This window comes from Rhinolophus ferrumequinum, chromosome 6, assembly GCF_004115265.2.
Source record: "Rhinolophus ferrumequinum isolate MPI-CBG mRhiFer1 chromosome 6, mRhiFer1_v1.p, whole genome shotgun sequence".
In the NCBI taxonomy this organism is placed as follows: Eukaryota; Metazoa; Chordata; class Mammalia; order Chiroptera; family Rhinolophidae; genus Rhinolophus; species Rhinolophus ferrumequinum.
In genome coordinates, this window is record NC_046289.1 from 35,244,727 (window position 1) to 35,267,657 (window position 22,931).

The 22,931-nt window shown below is 40.4% G+C and overlaps 1 protein-coding gene across 4 annotated transcripts in view; it reads right to left on the minus strand.

The window, feature by feature from the left end:
- DAAM1 (dishevelled associated activator of morphogenesis 1) overlaps positions 1–22,612 on the minus strand; it is a 159,068-nt gene extending 136,456 nt beyond the window's left edge. For 2 of the 4 annotated variants that reach the window (XM_033108755.1, XM_033108754.1), the window contains exons 1-2: positions 22,498–22,610; positions 22,147–22,327 (exon numbers count right to left, since the gene is read on the minus strand). In XM_033108755.1, coding sequence (XP_032964646.1) covers positions 22,147–22,266 — 120 coding nt within the window. In that variant the 5' untranslated portion in view covers positions 22,267–22,327; positions 22,498–22,610. Of the gene's footprint in view, positions 1–22,146; positions 22,328–22,497 lie in introns of all 4 variants that reach the window. The other 2 variants (XM_033108759.1, XM_033108757.1) reach the window with 1 other exon arrangement.
- Between the last annotated feature and the right edge of the window lie 319 nt (positions 22,613–22,931).

Genomic DNA, 22,931 nt, shown 5'->3' on the forward strand with positions numbered 1-22,931 from the left:
GTTACTGAATTCATGGTCATGTGGGACTCTACAGTTTCTTTTTAAATTAAAAAGGAATCATCACGTTGGGAACCACTGGTAAAGAGGACGCAATATTCCATGTGAATTAAACAACGTAAGTAAATCTCCTTAACAGAAATTACAGTGGCCTTTTTTATTTTAAAGATTCTACTACCAACACTGTCAAACTAGTTAGATGCCCTTGTCTATTAGCTGCGGCTATTAGAATGTTGCTTAGAGGATTCTGAGGCCGAGCCCAGGCTGGGTAGGAAAGAAATGTCACGTTAGATAAGCATTAGATAAACACTGTCTGCCAAGGCTGTGGAGGAAATAGGAAGTGGGGGAAGGGACACGTGTATCTGACATCCAGGGCTGTGTCAGATAATCATCTAAGATGTAATGGTTAGTGGAAACCTGAGTTCTAACTTTGATTCTGTCATTACAATAAATTTATTACTAAGCAAATCACTCATTTCAGGTTTCAATTTCGCCAGGTCTCAAAAGGAGGGATCCTGACTTCTGATGCAGAACAGTGGGAGTCAACTCAGACAGTGACAGATACACTCCCTTAAAAGCCAGTGGAGACAACAAAACAGTAACGGAACTGGTGAGCTAATCCAAACCTCTCCGTATTACATGAGGGAAATGGAAGCCCAAGAGATTGATTGTTGGGCAAAGTTACACAAGTAGATAGCAGGTTAAAGAATCTGCATTCCCCCACTGGAAAGGTTTCTAAAACATGAGCCATAATACGTGGTTTGAAACTTTGACTTAATTACTTGTATTGGGAGAACAAACTCACAATATAGGGCTTTTGGTTTGATGCTATAAAAAAATTCTCACTTCAAGAAAGTTCATGCCTCTCAACTAGATGACTGATTATACTAAATAAATCATAGCTATAAAATAAACTTATTACTTTGTCACTTTTAGCTTAGGTATGAAAAATGTTCCTTTACTAAAACAAAAAAAGATAAATTACACATTTGAGACTTTCAGTAAACACAAACCAAATAATAGTTGTCAATCTTGATAGAAAATTAATGATATCCTACCAACTGTTCAAGTTTGACCCACTTAGGACCAGCCCTTTTAAAAATGAAACCTACATAAAGAAAATTTTAAAATGTGAATTCATCCATCATATAGTCTACCTAAAACTTTTATAATGAGAATTAACAAGGGGTGGCAGAATCAGAAAATCACAGAGAAGTGTTTTACATTCCTTAAATCAATTTTTTTTTTTGGTAAATTCATTAAATAATATGGACCTCCTTACCAATAACAAGTATGTTTGAATACTTTTAATCCAGAACTTTACCAGCCGCAGAATAAAAATAATCTTTCTTCTATTTCATATTAAAGATATTTTACAAGATTTGGCCATTGCAAGTCAAGAATACATAGAAAATTAAGGCAAAACATCTCATGGTCCATTTTACACTGGCGATGTCATTTGTCCACAGGATGACCCTCTCCTCAGGATCTGGGTTCTTACTCCAGAGAATTCTCTCCTAACAATCTCTACACCACTGGGTCAAACCATATCTCCCAAGCAAATGTACAGGGACTATCTGCCAACACTTGTCTTGCTAGAAAGCTCCATAGGATGTGTTGTGCGTTTTGTTGGTTACTTCTTGAATGAAAACAGATAGCCTCAGTGCCTCAAAACAAAGTCCCAGAAAAAAGTAAGTGAACAGTACCATGATAATACTGAATACTCATAAGCGGTCTTCTCTAAAATGTGCTGGGAAACACTGCATTATATTCTATTACTAGATTACCAGAACCACCTAAACATTAGTTTCAAAACATGAACCCTTCTATATGCTTAGAAGAGGAGTATTTTCTCTGTTTAAACTAGAACAAGCCTAAAGCACTGAAGGTAGGAGAAAAACCATTTTCTCCACGATACTGAGTTATGATATATTGATGACATGACGACAATCGGACTGTGAGTACAGAACTTTTCTAATGTTAGGTGCTGTATAGCAATGCTTTAAATATTTTAGCTAAGCGTTTGAGTATGTTTTACAACACCATTTATAAACAAAAAGTACTGGGTATAACATTTCTTTTATCATATAAACCATTCTAATATAAACTTCTGACTCCCTCCTCATAATATTTGGATTATTTCATTGTTCTACCTCCTATTCTTCCAAACATGTTCAGTGCAGTGGAAAAACTACATATCATATCCCTGATCTCTCTGTCTCTGTAGCAATCTCACTATCAACAGAACAACTACATACAGTAAGAAGACTACTGAGGCAAACTCCAGGAAATGCAAATTGGCCGTAAAAGGACAGGAGCTGACCTAAGCTTTCCCTCCAGATAATGAGGAAAGGGCTTGTTAAGATAATTGATTTTGCAAATCTGCAGCCAGAGACCCTTAATCGCAGAGAAATATTTTCGGTCATTTTAAATGTGCCTGGAGGTCTCATAAGTTTCCTCTTAATGGGTTCCATGATTGTTTACTGCATTTATGAAAAGTTCTGGTAGCTTCATATTTGCGTTGCTAATCAATCTCTTCTAGGGTATATTCAAAACGTTGATAAATGGGCAAACAGTCCACTTGAGAAAGGAAAAATACAAATAGTCTAGAGAAAACAAGATCTGTTTAACAAATTTTTTAAATGCAAATTAAAATACAATGTGATAGCATTTCTCAGTTGCTCAGTCACAGGACAGAGATGGGACAAATGAAAGATGCTTTAGTACCCTAATTCAGTGTCAACTGGCAAAACTTTCTTGAGGACATTTTGGCAGAACTTAACAAAAACCTTTAAAATTATATACCTTTTGACCCATTTATTTCTAAGAAAATAATCTGAAACATGAAAAAAAAACACACAGGTTCATAATAGTTTTTAATGGAAAAAACATTAAGAAAATGATTACCCTATACAGCACATGAAATGGAAATAAATGCCGCCATCTAAGAAGTTTATTAAGACTTTTAATAACATCACATCCATTAGGATGCCTACTATCAAAAAACAATAACAAGTTTGGTGAGGATGTGCACTTCTGCTGCTGGGAATGTAAGACGGTACAGCTGCTCTGGAAAATAGTCCTGCAGTTTCTCAAAATATTAAAAATAGAACTACCATATGATCCAGGCTCTAGGTGTAGTCCCACCACTAAGCATATATCCAAAAAAAATTGAAAGCATGGTCTCAAAGAGATATTTGCACACCCATGTTCATAGTAGCATTAGTCACAATAGCCAAGAGATGGAAACAACCTAAATGTCCATCAATAGGTGAGTGGATAAACAAAATGTGGTATATATGAGGTGTGATCCAAAACTATGGTAAATGTTTAAATTAAAAAAAAACTATTACAGTAAAAGATACGCTGCTATTAATCTTCCTCAAAATACTCCCCGTCGCTTCAAACACACTTATCCCATCGTTCTTGCCACTTTCTGAAGCAATTCTGGAAGTCCTCTTTCGTGAGTGTCTGTGGTTGTGCTGTTGTGGCTGCCTCGGTGTCCTGAATCAATTCAAAATGTTTACCTTTCATGGTCATTTTGACTTTAGAGAAGAGCCAGAAGTCTCACGGTGCCAGATCTGGTGAATAAGGCAGATGAGGACACACTGTAATGTTTTTATTTGACAGAAATTGCCAGACCAGAAGCGATGTGTGACACAGAGCCTTTCATTGTGTTCACAAAATATGGTGAATGCTGCTGCCAAGTGCCATCCAACAGAAAAGCAGGGATCTTCAATACTGGAAGTGGCACATCGAACCTTAGTAACAGTGTGTGACAAGTTTCAACTTGTTCGGCGCGGTCGGGTGTGAGCTATGGTTGAGAGAAGGTATATTTTAAAGTGTGCCGTAAATCATCCTCCATCATGACAGCACTACGTGTCACAGATCGCTTCTGGTATATGACAATTTCTGTCAAATAAAAACATTATGGTGTGTCTTCATCCACCTCATTCACCAGATCTGGAACCGTGCGACTTCTGGCTCTTTCCCAAAGTCAAAATGGCCATGAAAGGTAAATGTTTTGAATTGATTCAGTACATCAAGGCAGCCACAACAGTGCAACTAAAGACACTCACAAAAGAGAACTTCTAGAACTGCTTCAGAAAGTGGCAAGAATGACGGGATAAGTGTGTTCAAAGTGAGGGGGAGTATTCTGAGGGGAATTAATGGCAGTGTGTCTTTTATCATAATAAATTTTTTAAATTTAAACATTCACTGTATTGTTTGATCACATCTTGTACATACAATGAAATATTATGCAGCTTTAAAAAGGAAGGAAATCCTGTCACATGCTACAAAATGGATGAACCTTGAGGACCTTATCTAAGTGAATTAAGCCAGTCAGAAAAGGACAAATACTATATGATTCCACTTATATGAGGTACCTAAAGTAGTCAAATTCATAGATAAAAGATTAAAATGGTAGTTACCAGGGGCTAGGGAACGAGGGCAAGGGGGAATTTTTAATTGGTATAGAGTTTCTGTCCTGCAAGGGAAAAAGACTCTGGAGATATGTTTTACTACTATCGAACTGTATAGTTTAAAATGGTTAAGATGGTAAATATTATATGTTTCTTACAATAAAAAGTTTTAATAACTTGAAATATACTTATGACAACATTTAGTTGAGGGAAGGATGCAAAAGAATGCAGATAATATATAATTAAAAATATTTTTTAAACTTCATGAAGATATTTTCCCATGATACTAACATTTGCCTACTTTGTAAGATTTTTCTCTATTTTCTTATGCTTTCCTATTTTTCTTACTTTTTTATAATCAACAAATAAGTTTCTGACTTAATAGTTTCAGAATAGCCTTAAAAGTTCCCCATGCTGGGCAGTATAACCTTTGTCAGAGAAGGGACTGCTTTTAGGGAAAAACCTAAGATTTAGAAATGGGTAATTCTAAAAGATATTACTTGGCATCTTTTCAGTGGAATGCTATTTGTGGCCCAGCAGGTCCTCCAGGGATTACCTTTGACTTTCTCTTTCTTTTAGTTAAGCCAATGGTTCTCAAAGTGTGGTTTGGGGAGCCCTAAAGAGCCTCAGACTTTGTCCGGGTGTTTATGAGTTCAAAACAATTTTCATAATAACATAAGATGCTATTTGCCATATTCTCTCATTCTCAACAAGTGTACAGTGGAATTTTCCAATAGTTTCAATACCCATGATGTGATGAAGTCATCACTCAGATGATAACATGAAATAGGTTTCATTATTGTTTTAATGAAAGAATAGAATTAAAGTTTCTCAGTTCTGATTTCTAACATGATTAGTACATTACACAAACAAATTTCTTTGGGATCTTCAATATATAACAGGATCAAAGTGTCCTGAAACAAACAAAAAAATAACAATTGAGAACCTGCTGGGCCAGACTATTCCACAGCTCTGTAGGAGTAGGAATTAACTTGTTAAAAAAACACACAGCAATATAATGGCTCTTACCAACAGCAAAGCAAATGGATTTTCTCTGGAGATACGATTTACATACATTTCTTTACATACAGAAAAGAAAACACTACATTTTATAGCCCTTTAGGATATTAACCAGTTTTGTATCTACCAGCAAATTTATTTCGGCATTTGTGATTGTGAATGGATAGATGAATGGATGAATGAATGGATGGATGGATGGACAGATGGACATATGTATCTGTTTTTCAATATCTCCTTTGAACTGGTCTTAACACCTTATTGGTTCCCTCACTAATTAATAAGTTAAATTAATTGTTGATGTGTTTATTTTATAATTTTGAGAATCTTATTTTTAAACTCTTTGAAAATTATTCCTTAGCATCAGCTGTCTACAAACACATCAATTTCTGTATACAAGTCATAAGATTAATAAAAACAGAGAACTAAATAATTAATAATCTTCTAAAACAGAAAGCACCAGGCCCAGATGGGTTCACTGGTGAATTCTACGAAACATTTAAGGAAAAACTTATACCAATTCTCTACAATCTCTTTCAAAGGATGGAAGCAGAGGGAATACTTCCTAACTCATTCTATGAGGCCACCATTATGCTAACAGCAAAATCAGACAAAGATAAGAAAACTACAGAACCAGTATCTCTCACAAACATTAGGTGCAAAAATCCTCAACAAAATACTATCAAATTGAATTCAACAAGGTGTAAAAAGAATTATATACCACAATCAGTGGTATTTATCCGAGGTAAGCAAATCACATGAACATAATAGAGGCAGAAAACGTATATGACAAAACCCAACAACCATTCATGATTAAATAAACAAACAAACAAATCTCAGTAAACTAGAACTAGAGCTGAACTTTCTTGATAAAAACTATCTACCAGAAAATCAGGTGCAGGATACAAGGTTAATAATAAAAGTCAATTGCTTTCCTATATACCAACAATAAATAAGTGGAATTTAAAATTAAAAACACAATACCATTTATGTTAGTACCCACCCAAAAAATTAAATGCTTAGGTATAAATCTAACAAAATATATAAATATTTATATGAGGAAAATTACAAAACTCTGATGAATGAAATCAAAGAACTAAACAAATGGAAAGATATTTCATGTTCATGGATAAGAAGACACACTACTGTCAAGATGTCAGTTGTTCCCAACTTACCACACGCATTTGTTTCATATTGTCTATGGCTGCTTTTCCTACAATGGCAGAATTGAATAATTGACAGAGACAGCAGGGCCCATAAAGCCTAAAATATTTACTAGCTGGCCCTTTACAGAAAAAGTTCTGTATCCCCTATTTTAAGTTATTATGTTCTTAATTAAACTTTTACTTATCTAAACCCAATGCTATTTTTTCCTCCAAAACAAAATTTAAAACACATAACCTCTTCTACTTTCTTTCAATGGCAGTTATATAAAATTATTCTCTTAAGACAATATTAAGTGTTTCATTTTTTAAATAGAATATTCCAATGGTGAAGATTTAAAATATACATCATGTTCTTTGAGGAAAAAGGATATGTCTCTGGAGATCCTACAGATATGAAATAACTAGCAAAACTTTATTATAAGAAAGCAATTATTTTATGATCTTCACAATTTTAAAAATCTGGCTATTTTCCAAGACTCAAAACTGAAACACCTTGCTCCTTACAAATTTTTTTTTTCCTTTTATGGAGGCTAAAACCCGATTTAACAAAAACACGTAGACCAAAGAACTAAACAAATCCAAGTATCACTTAATGAATCTATATATTGTATATTTCCTCTAAGAATTTAAACTGTACTAATTCACACACTGTAAAGTATATAACCCTTAGACTTCTCTCAATAATAGGAATCTGAAAAACTTAACATACTTGCTCTACTCCCAGATGTTTTTCTATAATAAATATCTATACACACATGTAAATTATATCTGTACAGTAAATTATATCTATACAGTCTATTTACCAAATCAGCTTTTCTATGTCTAGCGATGAGATAGGTCTATGGCATTAATTATTTTCATCTTAACTAATTGACAGGAAACAGAGAGCGATGTTGCATGGTGAGGTCCAGACTATGGGAAATTCTTTAAGACAAATAACCCAGTTCTCTTCACAAGTAATTTGCAAGGAAGAATGCTGCACATCGGATTTAGAGAAGCTTAAAGGAGATATCAAAAACTGCGACATATAAACAAATGTTTTTAAAAGTGAAAGGTAAATTTGAAAACTGATGAGATGTTCGGTAATTTTAAAGTAATAATATAAATTATTATAGGTATGATAATGGTATTTTAGTTATGTTTTTAAAGAGAGTCTTGATTTTTTTGGACATAAATACTAAAATATTTACAGAGGAAATTATAAGATGTCTGGAATATGCTTTAAAATAATCCCAGAGTTGATGGAAAGTAGTTGGGGGTATAAATGAAAGAATAGTCATGAATTGATAATTGGTGAAGCTGTGGGTAAATGAAGGATTCTGATACTAGCTATATTAGTAATTGCACATGTGTGTATATATGCAGGAAATTTTCAATAAAACTTACAATTTTCATTTTCATTCTACTTGAAGCAAGAAAAGTAGGCATGGAAAGCAGTAAGTCTGAGGGAGAGACATTTTAGGAATTTGAATAGGGTGGGGGGGTCCTAAAAAACAATAATGAAGTGTCATTTATTTTTGGATTTTGGATTTTCATCTTAATAATCATCAACAGCCTATTGGCATAATTTCTGTTATCTGGTATCATGGGCAGAACTTTAAATCACCCCTTCTATTGTCTTTTGAGTGAGTGGGCCCTATGGATATAATGAGATATCATTCTCATTATTATGTTACATTATATGGTCAAAGGAAGATTACCCTGGGTGGGACTGACGTAATCAGTGAGACCATAAAGTTAGCCTTTTCTCTGGCTGATTGCAGAAAAGAAAATCAGAGAAATGTGCTCCAGCTAGCCTGAAGAAATCAAACATTCACATGTGAACGGCCAATGTGGGCCATGTGGGTGGCCTCTAGGAGCTAAAAGCAGTCCCTGGCCAACAGCTAGCAGTCCTTAGTCCTATGGTGACAAGAAAATTCATTCTGCCAACATCCAGTGAACTTGGAGGAATCTCCTGAGCCCCAGATGAGAACTGCAGCCGTGGCTGACATGTGAGTTTTACCCTGGTGAGGACCTGAGTGAGAACCTAGCCACAGCATGCCCAGACTGCTGGCCTGGTGGAGTTTAAAGCTGCTAAATTTGTGGTAATTCGTTATGCAGCAATAAAGCCAATATACCTGGATAAGCATCTTATACCTGAATAAGACTGCAGTACCTCAAAGGCTACCTCTGCACATGAGTTTATGATTCCACTGGCACCAAGTGAGCACCTAAACATTCAGCAAGTTAACTTTTTAGGCAGTGTTTCTCAAAGGATCATGAATCCAAATTTGAGAAACCTTGAGCTACATAATCCCTTATAAATGAAATATTTCTTTTCCAACACACAGTTAGCTTTAAAGGCAAGATTACACACTTGAGTGCTTTTTACAGTGTAAAGACTTATACAGCAGAAAAGTCCTGCAAAAGAATCAAATGGAACAAGTTTTGAAACAAAGTTTGACTAAGCCAAATGTATCTCCAAAACCTTAGCTTATCCATCACAGCAGGTATAAAATAGTGCAAAGTTTTCTATCCTTTAATATCCTAGCTCACAGTATAAGAAAAATATATGCCAGAATCCATTACAATAAAAATTTCTTTATAACAAAGTTTCCCCTGTCTCATGTGGTCCATAAATATTAAGGAATCATCATAGCTATTCTTTGTCCATGATATATGCATATTCATTTATAGGGAAAATTGAGATACACATGAAGAAAACAAATGGAAAAGTAAGTCATAGATATTATCGTTAAGGTCTAAAATTATTTCTAAAGTTGAACGTAGTCTGATTCTTTTTAGCCTATCTTTTTTTTTTTGAAATAACAGCTTTATTGAGACATAATTCATATACCATAAAATTGACCCATAAAATTAACATGTACAGTTTAATGGGTCTTAGTACAGTAGTTCCCCCGTATTCACAGTTTTGCTTTCTGTGGTTTCAGTTACCAGCAATCAACCATCGTCTGAAAATATTAAACTTCCCCAACCATCAACATCATCTGCTCCTGACATTCAACCATCAACATAGCTCAGATGATTCAAGATCACCCAAAGCAGATTATCCTCCTTTTCACATAGAAGGCCAATGGTTGCCTAAGGCTGCATCACAAGGCCTAGTCATTCACCTCACTTCATCTTCTAGGCATTTGGTCCTCTCCAATCATCACAGCAAGGGTGAGGACAGTAAAATAAGATATCTGAGAGAGGGGGGGACCACATTCACAGAACTTTTATTACAGTATATTTTTATAATTGTTCTATTTCATTAGGAGTTACTGTTGTTAATCTCTTACTGTACCCAATTTACAAATTAAAAACTGTACCATAGGTATGCATGTATAGGAAAAAAACCACAGCATACGAAGTCGGACAATGTAGCTCACGAACTCATCCTAGAAAAAGTGCTACGAACCTCATTGTTGAATATCACTACGGTCACCTTCGAAGTATTCCCCTTGGGAAGCTATGCACTGACCCAGTGCCTAGTCCACCCTTCAAAGCAATTTTGGAACTCTTTTTCTGGAATGGCCATCAGAGCTGTCGTTGTATTACCCTTGATGTCCTGAATGTCATCAAAATGTCTTCCTTTCAATATTTCCTTTATCTTTGGGTAAAGAAAGAAATCATTGGGGGCCAGATCAGGTGAGTCGGGAGGGTGTTCCAATTATTTGTTTGTTTACTGGCTGAAAACTCCCTCACAGACAGTGCAGTGTGAGCTGGTGCTTTGCTGTGATGCAAGAGCCATGAATTGTTGGTGAAAAGTTCAGGTCGTCTACCTTTTTCACGCAGCCTTTTCAGCACTTCCAAATAGTCAACTTGGTGAATTGTTTGTCCACTTGGTACAAACTCATAATGAATAATCCCTCTGAGATCAAAAAAAGGCTAGCAATATCACTGCAACAAGTTCTCGAACTTAATTGTCACCCCTCGTATATAGGGTACGGTACTATCCATAGTTCCAGGCATCCATGGTCCCCCTCTGGGGGATTTGAGACACATCCCCCGCAGACAATGGGGGACAACTGTATATCTTCAAACCATTACTACTAATTTTAGAACACTTTCACCACCCCTAAAAAGAAACCCTGTGTTCTGTCTTTCTTTTTAACTGTCATTCTCTCTTTAATACCACGTCATACTAACAAATTTTTCTCTGGTACTAGAAAACATCGGCCATCTGAGACTCGAAACCAGCATTTAGGGAAGAAAAGAACTGGAGGTAGAAGACTTGATCGACAGGCATAGCAAATACTGGGAAAACTGAGTTTCGTAGAGTGTTGCTTCCTGCAACTACTGCTGCGAACATTCTTTTGAAAACACGAACATGATCCAAATAAGCAAAACATGAAACTACTTGCCAGGGAAAGTCTTCCATGGGGGAGACTCTTCACCTATTGCACAATGTAATATGTTTAGTTCATAAGCTGAAGACAGAGGATGAACTGGGCTTTATTTAAGTAAAACAAGAGTTCTGTCTTCCAAAGGAAAAAAATCTGGGATTTAAAACAGCATTCCAAAATGTTCACACCCAACATTTAAACATTTTTTACATGCCAAAGTGAATGAATGATGTTTAAGGTGTTGCTTCTACAGCTTATGAGATAGTCCATAAAATGCCTAGCATAATATTTCCTCCTAAAACTTAGTTATTTCCTTGCCTCTGCTATGCTTGATAGAACCCTGGATCTGAGATTCTAAGCAAAATCCAAGTGCAAGGAGCCTTTTTATTCTATTTCCTGTCTTTGGTAGTTACCAATGGGGTTCTTTAGTCCTCCATGGTGGCACATGGCATAAACTAAAGAAGGAAACTTGCAACCAACAAATCTATCCCACGTTTATGAAGTCAGAGAGAAAAGTCTGACGGGAAACTCCCTGAGTTAAACTCAGCTGTGAAATGTCTAGATCCTGCGTAGGACTTAGATTTTTCTAGAATAGAAGGTAGTGAGAGCATTTACTATCACTCTCCCACTCACTTTATCTCAAAGGCACTTGTGGTGTCGGCCATTTGTGATTGGGTAGTTTCTGTTTCCTTATCTTTTAAACAGTAGGTTAACATGCAGATTGAATCCTCCCAGGGAAGCATCTTGAAAAGGAGAATAACTTCCACAGGTTTTTCAGTAAAGCCTGCCAAAATATGATAAAACTTAAAGATTATTAGAAGCATTAGGTTCCATGTATTAGATAATGCACACTATACTTCCTGTAAAGACCAATCCTTTTCACAAATTCAAAATTCTAGAAAAGTAAAAAAAAAAAAAAAACACCAAAAACATTCACACCAAAATGGATGCAAAATTTTTAAAAACAAAGCTGGGCATTTAACCAGCCAGCCATCTGGGCCCAGCACACATGTGGAACTATAACCACAGTTCCCAAATGCAAGATCATTTGCTCTTCCCACTAGTTTTCAGTCCTGGCTAAATACCAGAATTACCTGGGGGCTTTCAGAATCCTGGAGATTGGGTCCAAACCCCAGATCTACTGAATCAAACTCCCTAGGCATCTCTTTTTCAAAGTCCACCATGGAGAATTCTGATGCCCATCCAGGGTCCAGAACCAACTCCCAGCCTTCAGGAAGAGGCACGGATCCCTTCAGGAGTCCCACCTATGCCTCTGAGAAGGGGCTCTGGTTTATCTTTTAACTGAAACTGTGTGTTTCTCCAAGCATTATCTTGGCATTCGTTTCTCAAGACCTGAGCTTGGGTTGGTTTAATTAAAACTTCACAACGTTCCCCCTTTGTACACTGAAAGTCTTATCAACGTCTTTTCTGAGAGGCAAGTCTGAGTGTTGCCAAAGCCCAAATTTGTAGAGTCACATCTTAAAGACATTCTGGTTAAGGGTGAGGGGTGAAAATGGAATGTCACTGTTAATCCTTTTCAGAGCTCTTCCCACACTGCTGATTTGAGATAAGTTGTCATGTTTAAAGGCTGAAGTACCCCTCCCCACACACCCCTTTTTTAAAGCATTTTGGCCTTTGGCAGTAACGACAGAGATGACCTTTCCTTTTCCCAAAGCCTCATCTTCCTCACTCACAGATAACATTACTGACCTACCCACACAGGCCACGGGCTTCAAAGCTGTTTACCCACTAGCCCTGGTGGGCTTGCCCTGACCCGGCATCAGCATCTCACGGAGTCCCCTGTCGTGACCAAGGACATAGCCTTCAAACGTGGCTGGCCTCCCGGGCAGTGGTCATGGAAGAATGGAGGAGTGACCCCAAAGGGCCTAATCCACTGACCTTTACTTTGCTCTAACCAACTGCCCAAATAAATAAAAACAGCAGGATAGCTCGGTTTCCCAGATGAATTCCAATTTATCCTTAAATATCCAAGCTTGATACAGTGTTTAAAGTTCTCAGGCCATCCAAAACCTGTCAAAAGGCTCTCAGCTGGGGCTGATTTTGCCCCTCAGGGGACATTTGGCAATGTCTGGAGACATTTTTGGTTGTTACAACTGGGGGAAAAGTTGCTCCTGGCATCTAGTGGGTAGAGGCCAAGAACGCTGCGCACAGCACAGCTCCCACAGCAAAGACGGACCCAGCCTGAACGCCAAGAGGGCTCCGGTTGAGAGACCCTGCATTGGGTCATTTGCCAGGCTACTGCTGGATAAATGTTTGAAGAGACTCTTATTGCAGTTCAATTTAGTTTAAAATAAGGATCACATACTCAAAGGCCTTCAAGGGCCACGGCGCTGAAGAAATAGCCCGGAAACAAAGTGGCTGTGGATGGGCCACTAGAGCGTGGTGTGATGTCTGCGACAACACAGAATGTAAGTGCTCACTAAAATCATTCCAATTTTTACAATAACAGTGTGCCGGCCAAACGAAACACGACAGCTGCATCCTGTGTACCACTGGTGGTCAAAGTGTGGGGTAAAGAGATCTCCAATTTAAACAACCAGATGACACTGTCGAGCCTCGGCCCTTATCTCCTACAGAACTTACGGATCCCCGGGACTAGAGGACGCGAGTACGTAGAAGCTGTTCAGTTAAGGATAACAGACTAAGGATCAGGTCTTGAGAGTGTAGCTCCAGCCAAGAACAGGGTCTCAGGTACTTTGTGCTAAGGGCAGGGGCCAGCTGACCCTAGGGAAATCCAGTGGCTATTACACCAATATTACACAACGCCACATAAGGGAGGTCATTACTTTAAGATGATACCTCACTCATATAATTTAGAATTTTCACATTGTTTGACAAATGAGGAAAACCGGAGGCCCAGGATGTTTCAAGGAATTGCCAAGACTGCCCCAATCCGAACTTCAAATCCACTGGTGTTTCTCTTTTCCTCTGTGCAATAGCAAAGCAGCAACCAAAAGGCAAAGGGATTTCATTCAAGGTATCAAACAACCGTGACTAAACTCTCCACCAACATAAAGAAGTTACATGTAGATGTTAAATTTAAATCTCCTCAGCATCTTCCTCCCTCCTCATCAGAAACGTCATTAACACATTGGCCCCAAGTCACTGCTTTAAGATCTCTTCCACATAACGGAAGAACTCGAAGCGGGATAAACACCTCCAGCCCTCCTGTCAGAGCAGGCTGTAGCAGTTTGAAAGCCTAGTCAGCAGGAGCAGAAGGACACGCCATCTCAATATTCCCACGTGTACGCGTGCTTTCTGGTGGAATTCCTGGCCAGAAGAGACAGTATAAACAAAGGCGATCCAGAGGGAAACAAATGATAAGATAAGTGAAACCCAGTAACTCCCTCTGTCCTCCCTTCCACCTACTTCCTCCAACTTGTTCCATCAGAAAAACAATCTGGAGAATTAAAATGTAAGCCATCCCGTCTCTACCGCCACACAGCTCCCTCTCCTAAGGTAGGAGATTAAGGGGAGAGCTGTGCTTCTTGGTGAGGCCAGTGATTGTGGCTCCCGTTCTATGGAAACTGACGGCCTGAGGACAGCAGTCTCCCTGTGCCCAAAGGGAAGCCCTGAGAGCAGAACTTGCAAGGAAGCCATTCTCTGGTCCTCCAGACTCAAATTACAACCCCAGGAGTGTAGAAGGTGGAGTATGGAAGAAAGGAAGCTTCAGTTGCAGCCTGAAAAGAAATTGGGTCAAACTAAAAATAACATTTTTTTATGTTTTAAATCAGCCTCTTAGCAGAAAATGTTACAGGCAAGGCAGTGTCTTGCCGCAGCTCCAAGAATATCTGTAGTTGGAAGTGTTACCTACTCACAGAATGTCAAGCCCTAAACAGGTCATAGAGGTTTCCAGGCCAATCCAACCTCTATCCTTGATTTTAAAACTATCAAAATATAATAACAGGCCGTTCACTGAACCTTCCAAAAACACGATGCCATCTCAGCCATCAGCTTCAACTCCAGCACAATTCATTCCACAACCTCTCTGATTATTAGTTCTAATTACCACTGAGTGCTGGGGAGGGGTGAGAAGTACCTCTAATGCATCCGACTGCGACACACAAGCAGAATAGGAAACAAACTATCATTGTTGTTTCTTTTGCCACCATCATCCTAAATCAAAAAACAACCATTAATATGGGATAACTGTAAATGCATTTAAAAAAAAAATCCTAAATCATTTACCTTGGACAGAACCATAGGAGACTGTCTGTATCCACAAATGCACCAACTTTCAAGAATAAAATAGAGAATGCAACAAGGTCCTTCATATGGCTTAATCTGTCCATTTCATTTTCTTTAACTATTTACAATAAGTTTTATACTAAATTCTCAGGATTTATAAGGGCTCCTAGTCTAACCTTGTTACAGAACTGCAGTTTCTAACTTAACTTGTGTCTGGACATCACACTGCTCGGTTTTACCAGATCTCTGTGAAACAAATGCCGATACACGCGTACACCTAGACACACATGAACAATCTGACTCACCTGGTCAATGATGTTGACCACCACCCTTCACTCTTCTTCTAGGGTACAAATCTGCAGAAGCTTTGTAAAAGAAGAGCGAAGCAGAAGTAGCAAAAAACACACTTAATGACTTTGGTCACACCCCCAAGAAAGGGAAAAGACCGAGGCTATGGGGCTTTGGCAAAGTTTCAGGAAGTTTCCCCTAATCTTCACCCACTCTTCACAAGTGGACACGTGTCAGAAGCATATATAGTTCCTTTGCCAGCTGCTGGCAAAGTCTTGCCTCCAACTCAGGGGGTCTGGAAAAAATAAGGTCCCCGTCAGTTCATTTTATATTATGACACCATCTTTTGCCCGCAGTGGTAATGACGATGTACTGGTATCTCCACAGTGTACTATCCAGCCTCTTTTGGGGCCAAGAGCACGATGAGTTAAAAAAAAAAAAAAAAAAAAGAAAAGAAAGAAAAAAAAAGTTGACTAGGATTACAGGTGCAGTTTGTGGCTCCAAAACAAGGCAAAGCTAAGCCATGCCCTTGACCTGGTTTGCACGTCACTAACAAACTGAGCTTAGCCAACAAGCCAGAATATAAAAACCCATCTCAAAAACAAAAGATGGGCATCTGTATTCCCCAGACAATGCCCAGTGCCCGGATCTGGGCTATCTACTCTTGGAAGTCTAAATTCAGAAAGTCCATCTGATGGGCAATGTTTGCCAATCTCACGGATTTTTTTTTTTTCTTTTTTTGCAGAAATGAAAAGGACAAAGACCAGTTTAATAGGTGACCCTAATTGTGTACCTGGCAGAAATACAAGTAACCTTCAATTCCAATCCTGGTGCAATTTATAGAACAGAATGAGCTCAGGTTGTTACTAAAGGTGAATGACATACTTAGGAGTATAACAGATGAATGAAAAAATAAAAAGCTTCTGAAATCAATGTCTGTTGAATGAATATTATGTTCAAGTAGCCTAATGACTAACAAGCCTTTTGTTTTTATTTTCCTTCCTTGGCAATAATACACTTTTAGGGCTTAACTTTCCTATTATTTCCCTACATGACACAGTTTGTGTTTTACTCAATTGTCTTCATTAAATATTGTCAAAGAGGCACAATATCCAGCTTTAAGCCAAAAGGAAAAGATCTATTGTAAGTCAGGAAATCGCACCAACTACATTGGAAATTGAACTTGCTTCCCTAGTTTTCCACATTTAATTCACAATAGGAGCTATGGTTTAAAAGAATTGCAATTGTACATTTGATACCAAATTTGGTACACTGTAAAAATAAATAAAACTCTCTCTTCTGAGATGGGGGGAAAAAGCTTATTTTAATATCTAAGGATATTCAATATTAGATTACATGTTTGACTACTGCTCAAGCGTTCATTATTTTCTTTTCAAAAGAGCTTTTCCAATTTATGTTAAAAGACAACAGGGAGGAGGGAAGAAGCTAAGAGGTTCTGGGAGTCTTACCTCTGAAGGCAGGCTTATGGCCCTGTTCTGGATAAGAAGGGCTTTCTTTCTTCAGATAAGGGATTCAACCTACTGAAAAGTTATCTCCGCTAACAAATAGGGCCTAATGCTGGACAGGCTCCAAAAAGATTTGGGACATAAGAGCATTTCATTTTTCAAATATTTTACCTATCGTTCATATAGCAAAACGAAGGGAGTTCAAAGGTTTTATTGTGCAAATAAGTAAATACAAAGTTTTTAAATTTCATGCTGTATATTCTGCTCCAGTAAATCAGACTGTAAGAAATCATTAAGTGGAGAAGCAGTTTCATTCTCAATCAACCTAGCACTTACTGACCCAGCACTGTTTCAGAATTAAGAGATGCAAAGGACGCTGTGGTTCCCTCAACTTGATGGAGAGAAAAGAATATATAGGAAAACTAGAGGCAAGGCCAGAGTGTGTGAGGGGTGGGGGTATAAAGAACTAGACTGCCTGGGTCCCTAACCTGGTCTGCCCCTTACCAGATGTGTAACTGGAGAAGGCAAGTTCCTTCACTCCACGCCTCAGTTTCCTCACCTGTACAACGGTGATCATAGTACCTACTTCGTACAGTTGTTGTGAGGTGGCGATGGTTAAGAGTTTGACCATTGGTATCACATTAGCGGTAAGTGTTAAGTTGTGTGGTCAGGGGAAGGGCTGTAAGGGGGAAGGAGCAGAGCGGGTAGTGAAAGCTGAAGGATAGGCTGGGAAGACTTCCTGGAAGCTGTGGCACTCAAGCTGAATCTGAAAGCACAAGGAGAATGAAGACACTCAAATAAGTGCACAGTCCAGTTTAGGAGAACCATCACTGCAGAAGTTCACAGATAGAGGTAAAAGCCAGGCGAGTTTAAACATCAACAAGGAAAAGAAGCTCCCCAGAGCTGAGGGGTGTGTATTTGGTAACGTCATTAAAATGGGGGGGGCGGGGGGGCTCTGTATGCTTGTTGCTCGGCTGCTGGGCTTTCCCATTTAACTCATTTTTAGACTCCTGTACTACGAATGCAAACGCACTCTGAAATGCTCAGTTCTCTGTTCCTAGAACAGTGGAAAAGATGCCAGAAAAAGAAAAGGTAACCACTTTTCCTTGCTGCCGAAAGTCTGCTAGAGTGGGATGTAGGTCACCAAAATCAACTTGTATCTCTTCACCTGTCCTTCCTTCAGTGGGGGTGCTAAGTAGTGGCATGAGGGAAGGTTGGGGGGGGCACTTCAGCTCCGTCCTTCCATTCCATTCTATCAGCAGTTCTCAGTTACCCTAAGCACAATACATATAAAAAGACAGTACACTTGCTAAGTGAGTGTAACTTCCACAGAGGTGGTATCAGCCCTGGCTTGCCCAGCCTGCCCTACCAACATACAGAAACTGCCCTCCTTCCCTATTGCTTAACTGTTACCTGTGCTATCAGTTGCCCCTAAACTGAGTTCTCAGGGAAACCACAAATAACTGATGCTGTGAGTGTTTTAAGTTATACATTCGTTTAGATTTCCTCCATTACCAAGTTAGAAATTGTAATGTCAAAAGAAGGGACAGCAGTCTACATTCCTTATCCAGAGGAGAAAAATTAAAAACAAAATAGAGTTTTCATTTTGCCTGGTGTCCCTTCTAGAGATTAAACAAGGTTGCTAACCTCAGTTGGCAAGGTTGCTTTGTTTCCTGCAATATAAGGATAGGTTTAACACTTGGAAATACCAGGAGCATGACACGAAGCCAGAAGGGGCCCCACAGAAGTTACAAGCTCTGTGATTATTTCCTGAACCAAACACCTAACAGGCTCTCAGTGGTACCGAGCTTTGTTGGAAAAACTCCTTTCCCCCTGATCCAACAGCTGTAAGTGATTTCACAGAACTCAAGATTTTCAAGCCAAAGCCACTCTTTATACCATCCCCAAAATATTTACAAAGTGAAACACTCAATCTTAACTGTATTTTGTTTGTAAACATCTTATTTGTTTTAATGATCATACTACCAATACCAAATGCAGCCTTCTAAACACAGTAGCTCAAATAAAACCACACACACACGTTCTTAACACCTAGAGCGTGTCCACAAAGCAAGAAAGCCAGTATTCAAATTCCTTGGCACCTACTCATTGAGCTCCTGTAAGCACCACCCAAGGACATGACCCACCACACCCTTCACTATCACACCTCCTCACTAATTTATACTTCTGAAAACACACAGAACCCGACTTACTGGATGGTAACAGAATGGTACAAATATTGGACTCATGTCTCCCACCCTGTTCCTCTCTCACATCAGCCAGCCCAGGACAACTGATCCTGTCTATAGAACAACTCCATCCCAGATGAGAGGTTACTGTTCAGCTCTCTACCCAGATGGTACCCTGGGAGCCACTGGTGGCCTGGCAAAAGCTTCTAGGTATCTTTGTCTTTGTCTCTCTCCCTATTCTCCCATCCTCCTGGGCAAGTTACCTGGGCCAAGGATAGTGCAATGGAAAGAAATCTAGAAATGTCTGGTTTAGGGTTATAAGAATTATAGGAGGAAAAAAGTCTATGTGGGTGAATGTGTTTCAAGAGCAAATAATTATGAAACATGTTTCTATTTCAAACACATGAAAGGCCTTTTATACTTCAAATCACATGCTACACAGGAATTTTGGTTTATGCTGAGAGGCAACTGCTTGACATAAAGCTAAGAGGAATATTACAATTGATGACAGAACAACCAGTGGCAATAATACAGCTCTTGGATCTCCAATCATGGCTCTACTACTTTATATTGATTCAACAAATATTTATTAAATACCTACGGGACCAAAAACTGCTTTAAATACTGGAGAGATAGAGATAGACAAGACAAAGACACTGCTCTCAAAGATCTTAGGGGAGTGGGGGAAAAACCCATACATTGGAATTGGCGTCAGAATTATAGGGAGACAGGAAGTAAACAGGTAATTAAATGAGATTGTTTTTTCAGTTAATGATAAGCTCTAGGACAAAAATAAAGAGTGATTCTGGATCCAGACCTATAATAAATGCAGACTTCTCAGAACCCACCCTCCCCCAAAAAAAGAGTGAGTGACAACTTCTAATACCACTTCCTCATGGGGATGTAACCACCTGCTTCTTAGAGATGAGGACTGTCAACCACTTGGCACACAGCATCTGCAGCATTTATTTACCTGCACACATAGAGAGATGCTCACAGATACACACACACACACACACCTTAATGGCACTATCTGTGATAATCAACCTTAGTATGAAATGAGAGCAGAAGAAAAACAAAATATTTGTGAAATTTAATTATACTTAATGCAATTACATCACAAATAACTGCATTCATCAAGAATCTGTAAAAAGGCAAAACCTAAACAATTCTAAGATAAAAGGATAAATAACAGTCCAGATCCTGGGTTAATAGCAGGAGTATTAGAGATAATATTACAAATAGTAACATGGCTACCTTGCCCACTTTGCAGGACTGCCATGAAGAGCCACATTATTTTTCCGTACAGTAAGGCTCGGTGTCCGAAGCTGGGTTTAAACTCTAGTGTTCAGATTTCTTTGAGAAAAATAAAAGACAATGACCAAGTCCTTCTTAGAGTCACAAGATTTTATACCTAGAATCAACTTTAGGAAACTCTCTGTACACTCTCCCCACTTTACCAATGACCAAGGTCCCCAGAGGTAAAGGGTTAACCTAACAGTGGAATAGCCAGTGATGACAGAGCCAGTGTAGGGCTAGCCTTTTAGATTTTATCAGAACCACAAGGGATGGCAGTGACTTCCAGAATTCAATTTCAGTTATTGTCCCTAAAGACTTCAGTGAGTTGCACCTATGGCAGATTGAGGATCTTTACTGGTGGCCAGAGATTTGTCTTCAAGCAGGAGAGCTCCCTCCTTGAGAAAGCTGCTTCCAACACTATAATACATGTTACTAGGAAAATGATGCAGCTAGCCTGAAAGGGGAAAGATACCTTTCAATTGTAATTTTCAGAGTTTCCCTCAGGAAAAAGGCGCCCAATAATTATATCTGGGAAGGGAGCTGGAGAGACCAGGTATGGGAACTCCAGAGAGAAAGGAGCGAAGAATTGTGTCCAAGATATTTACAAGAGAATGGACAGAGCCCCCGGGCTGTGAAAGGGACGCAGAGGAGAAAGCAGCTGGGCCCAAAGCAAGCACTTGACCACACCCACAGGCCACGCCCTCCCAGCTGCCAGCAGAGCCACATCGAATTGAAACAGCAGTGAGAGCAGTTAAGATTCCGACGGCAGGAGTCGCCATGGCAACGGGATTCATCTTGCAGGCAAACTCCGCTTCAATTCACTAAGTCCTTCTCGAGCCTCAAGAAACTACCAGCTTAATGGGAGCAAAACTGTCACGGGAGGCATTTACTGTTGATGCTCACCTGGGGGTGGAGATGGGAATCAAGAGGGCGGGGTTGGGAGAAAGGGAATGTAGGTAGCTATTCCTGGGCCCACTAAAATATTTTATGAGGGCAAGAGGCAGAACACCCCAAACCCAGGCTGTGAGCAACTTGAGAGCAGAGCCATTAGCAGGGTTTGATGAATGAGTAGGCGAGCGAACAAGAGGGGCAGGGGAAGGCAATCCAGAGGGCTTTATAGAGTTCTCGGGCCTCGTGCACGTCTCCAATCGGAGGGCAAGTGGATCACAAGAAGCTGGATTTTCCGCATCAGCTGGGAAAACCCGATTACCCAGGCTGCCTGCCCCACAAGCGAGCCTTATCATTAGATTATTTGACACCCCACCGCTTTACCACCTCCCAACCCAGGGCTCCGGGCAGACGCTTCGCCTCAGCTCAGGTGCTCTTTGTCGAGGGAGCAATCAGTGCAGGGGGGACCAAGATGCGCCCTCCCCGGAGGGACTGGGGGCAAAAGAGCTCTGAGGCTCCTCGAACCCGGTCCGCAGGAGGCGCAGCCTCCCCTCGCCGCTGTGCGCCAACACCCCTTGCTCCTTCTGCAACGCGGGTTTCCCCTCCTGCCCCTTTTGAAACCTCCAGCTTACAACTTTGCCTGAATTACAGTCACCCCACCCCTTTCGAATGAAGCGTGAAGTGAGGGTGTCAGGGATGGTGGACGTTCGGCTCAGAGTCCCTCCTTCCTGGTCGCCACCTCCGAATCCACCAAGCCTGCCTCAGGATTCCTCCTCTGCCAGCAGCTCCCGACAGCAGCAATGCACGCAACCCGCAGCCGAGGCCACGACCCCCAGCGCCCCATCCCCGGGGTGCCTGCAGCAAGACGGCTGTACCTGGTACCCTGCCTGCTCTCTTGGCATCCGAGCGCCTCTGAAAGAAAGGAGGGAGGGACCCTCATCCTCTGGGGCGCCTTCCTCCGGGCTCGCAGTGCTTTGCGCCGTGCTTGCAGCCATTTTTCCAAATCCAGCTTGGCAGCCCGGAGCTGTCTAGGTCCTGTTCGCACCCAGACCTAACCTGAAGGACGGGTTTAATATTTACCTACTGGCCCGGGAGCTCCAGGGAAGCAGCGGGAGGGCGCGCCGCAAACCCAGAGCCCGGCCCGAAGAAGCGCGCCCACCCCCGCTCCACCGCTTGGTGCCACTTAATGAATGAGTGCGGCGGGCGAGGCGGCGCATCCCCCTTACCTGAGCAACCCCTGCATGCTGGAAAGGCGGCTCTGCGCTCTGGGTACAATGGGACCCGGTTAAACAGTTTCCTTCACAGCCGCTCGTAGGTTACCAACTCGCAGGTGACATCACCCTCTCCTCCGCTGATAGGATACAATGTAGCGCCCAGTGCGCATGGACTCCCCAGCCTGGCCCATGGACTCCTGGTAGTTGTAGTCCCAATACCGCAAGCAGAGCCTGGATAGCCACGCTACCGAGGTTAGCACAACTACAATTCCCGACGCATTCCTCGGCATCTTCGTCCCCGCCCCTAGTCCCGCCTCCGCCGGGACACCCCGGCCCTCCCCTCCTTGCAGCCTTGCAGTGTTAGCGGTGGCGGTGCAGAAGCTAGGCTGCGGGCTGCGCGGGCTAGAGACTGGGGGAACCCTGCCGTGGTGCTATTTGACTTGACC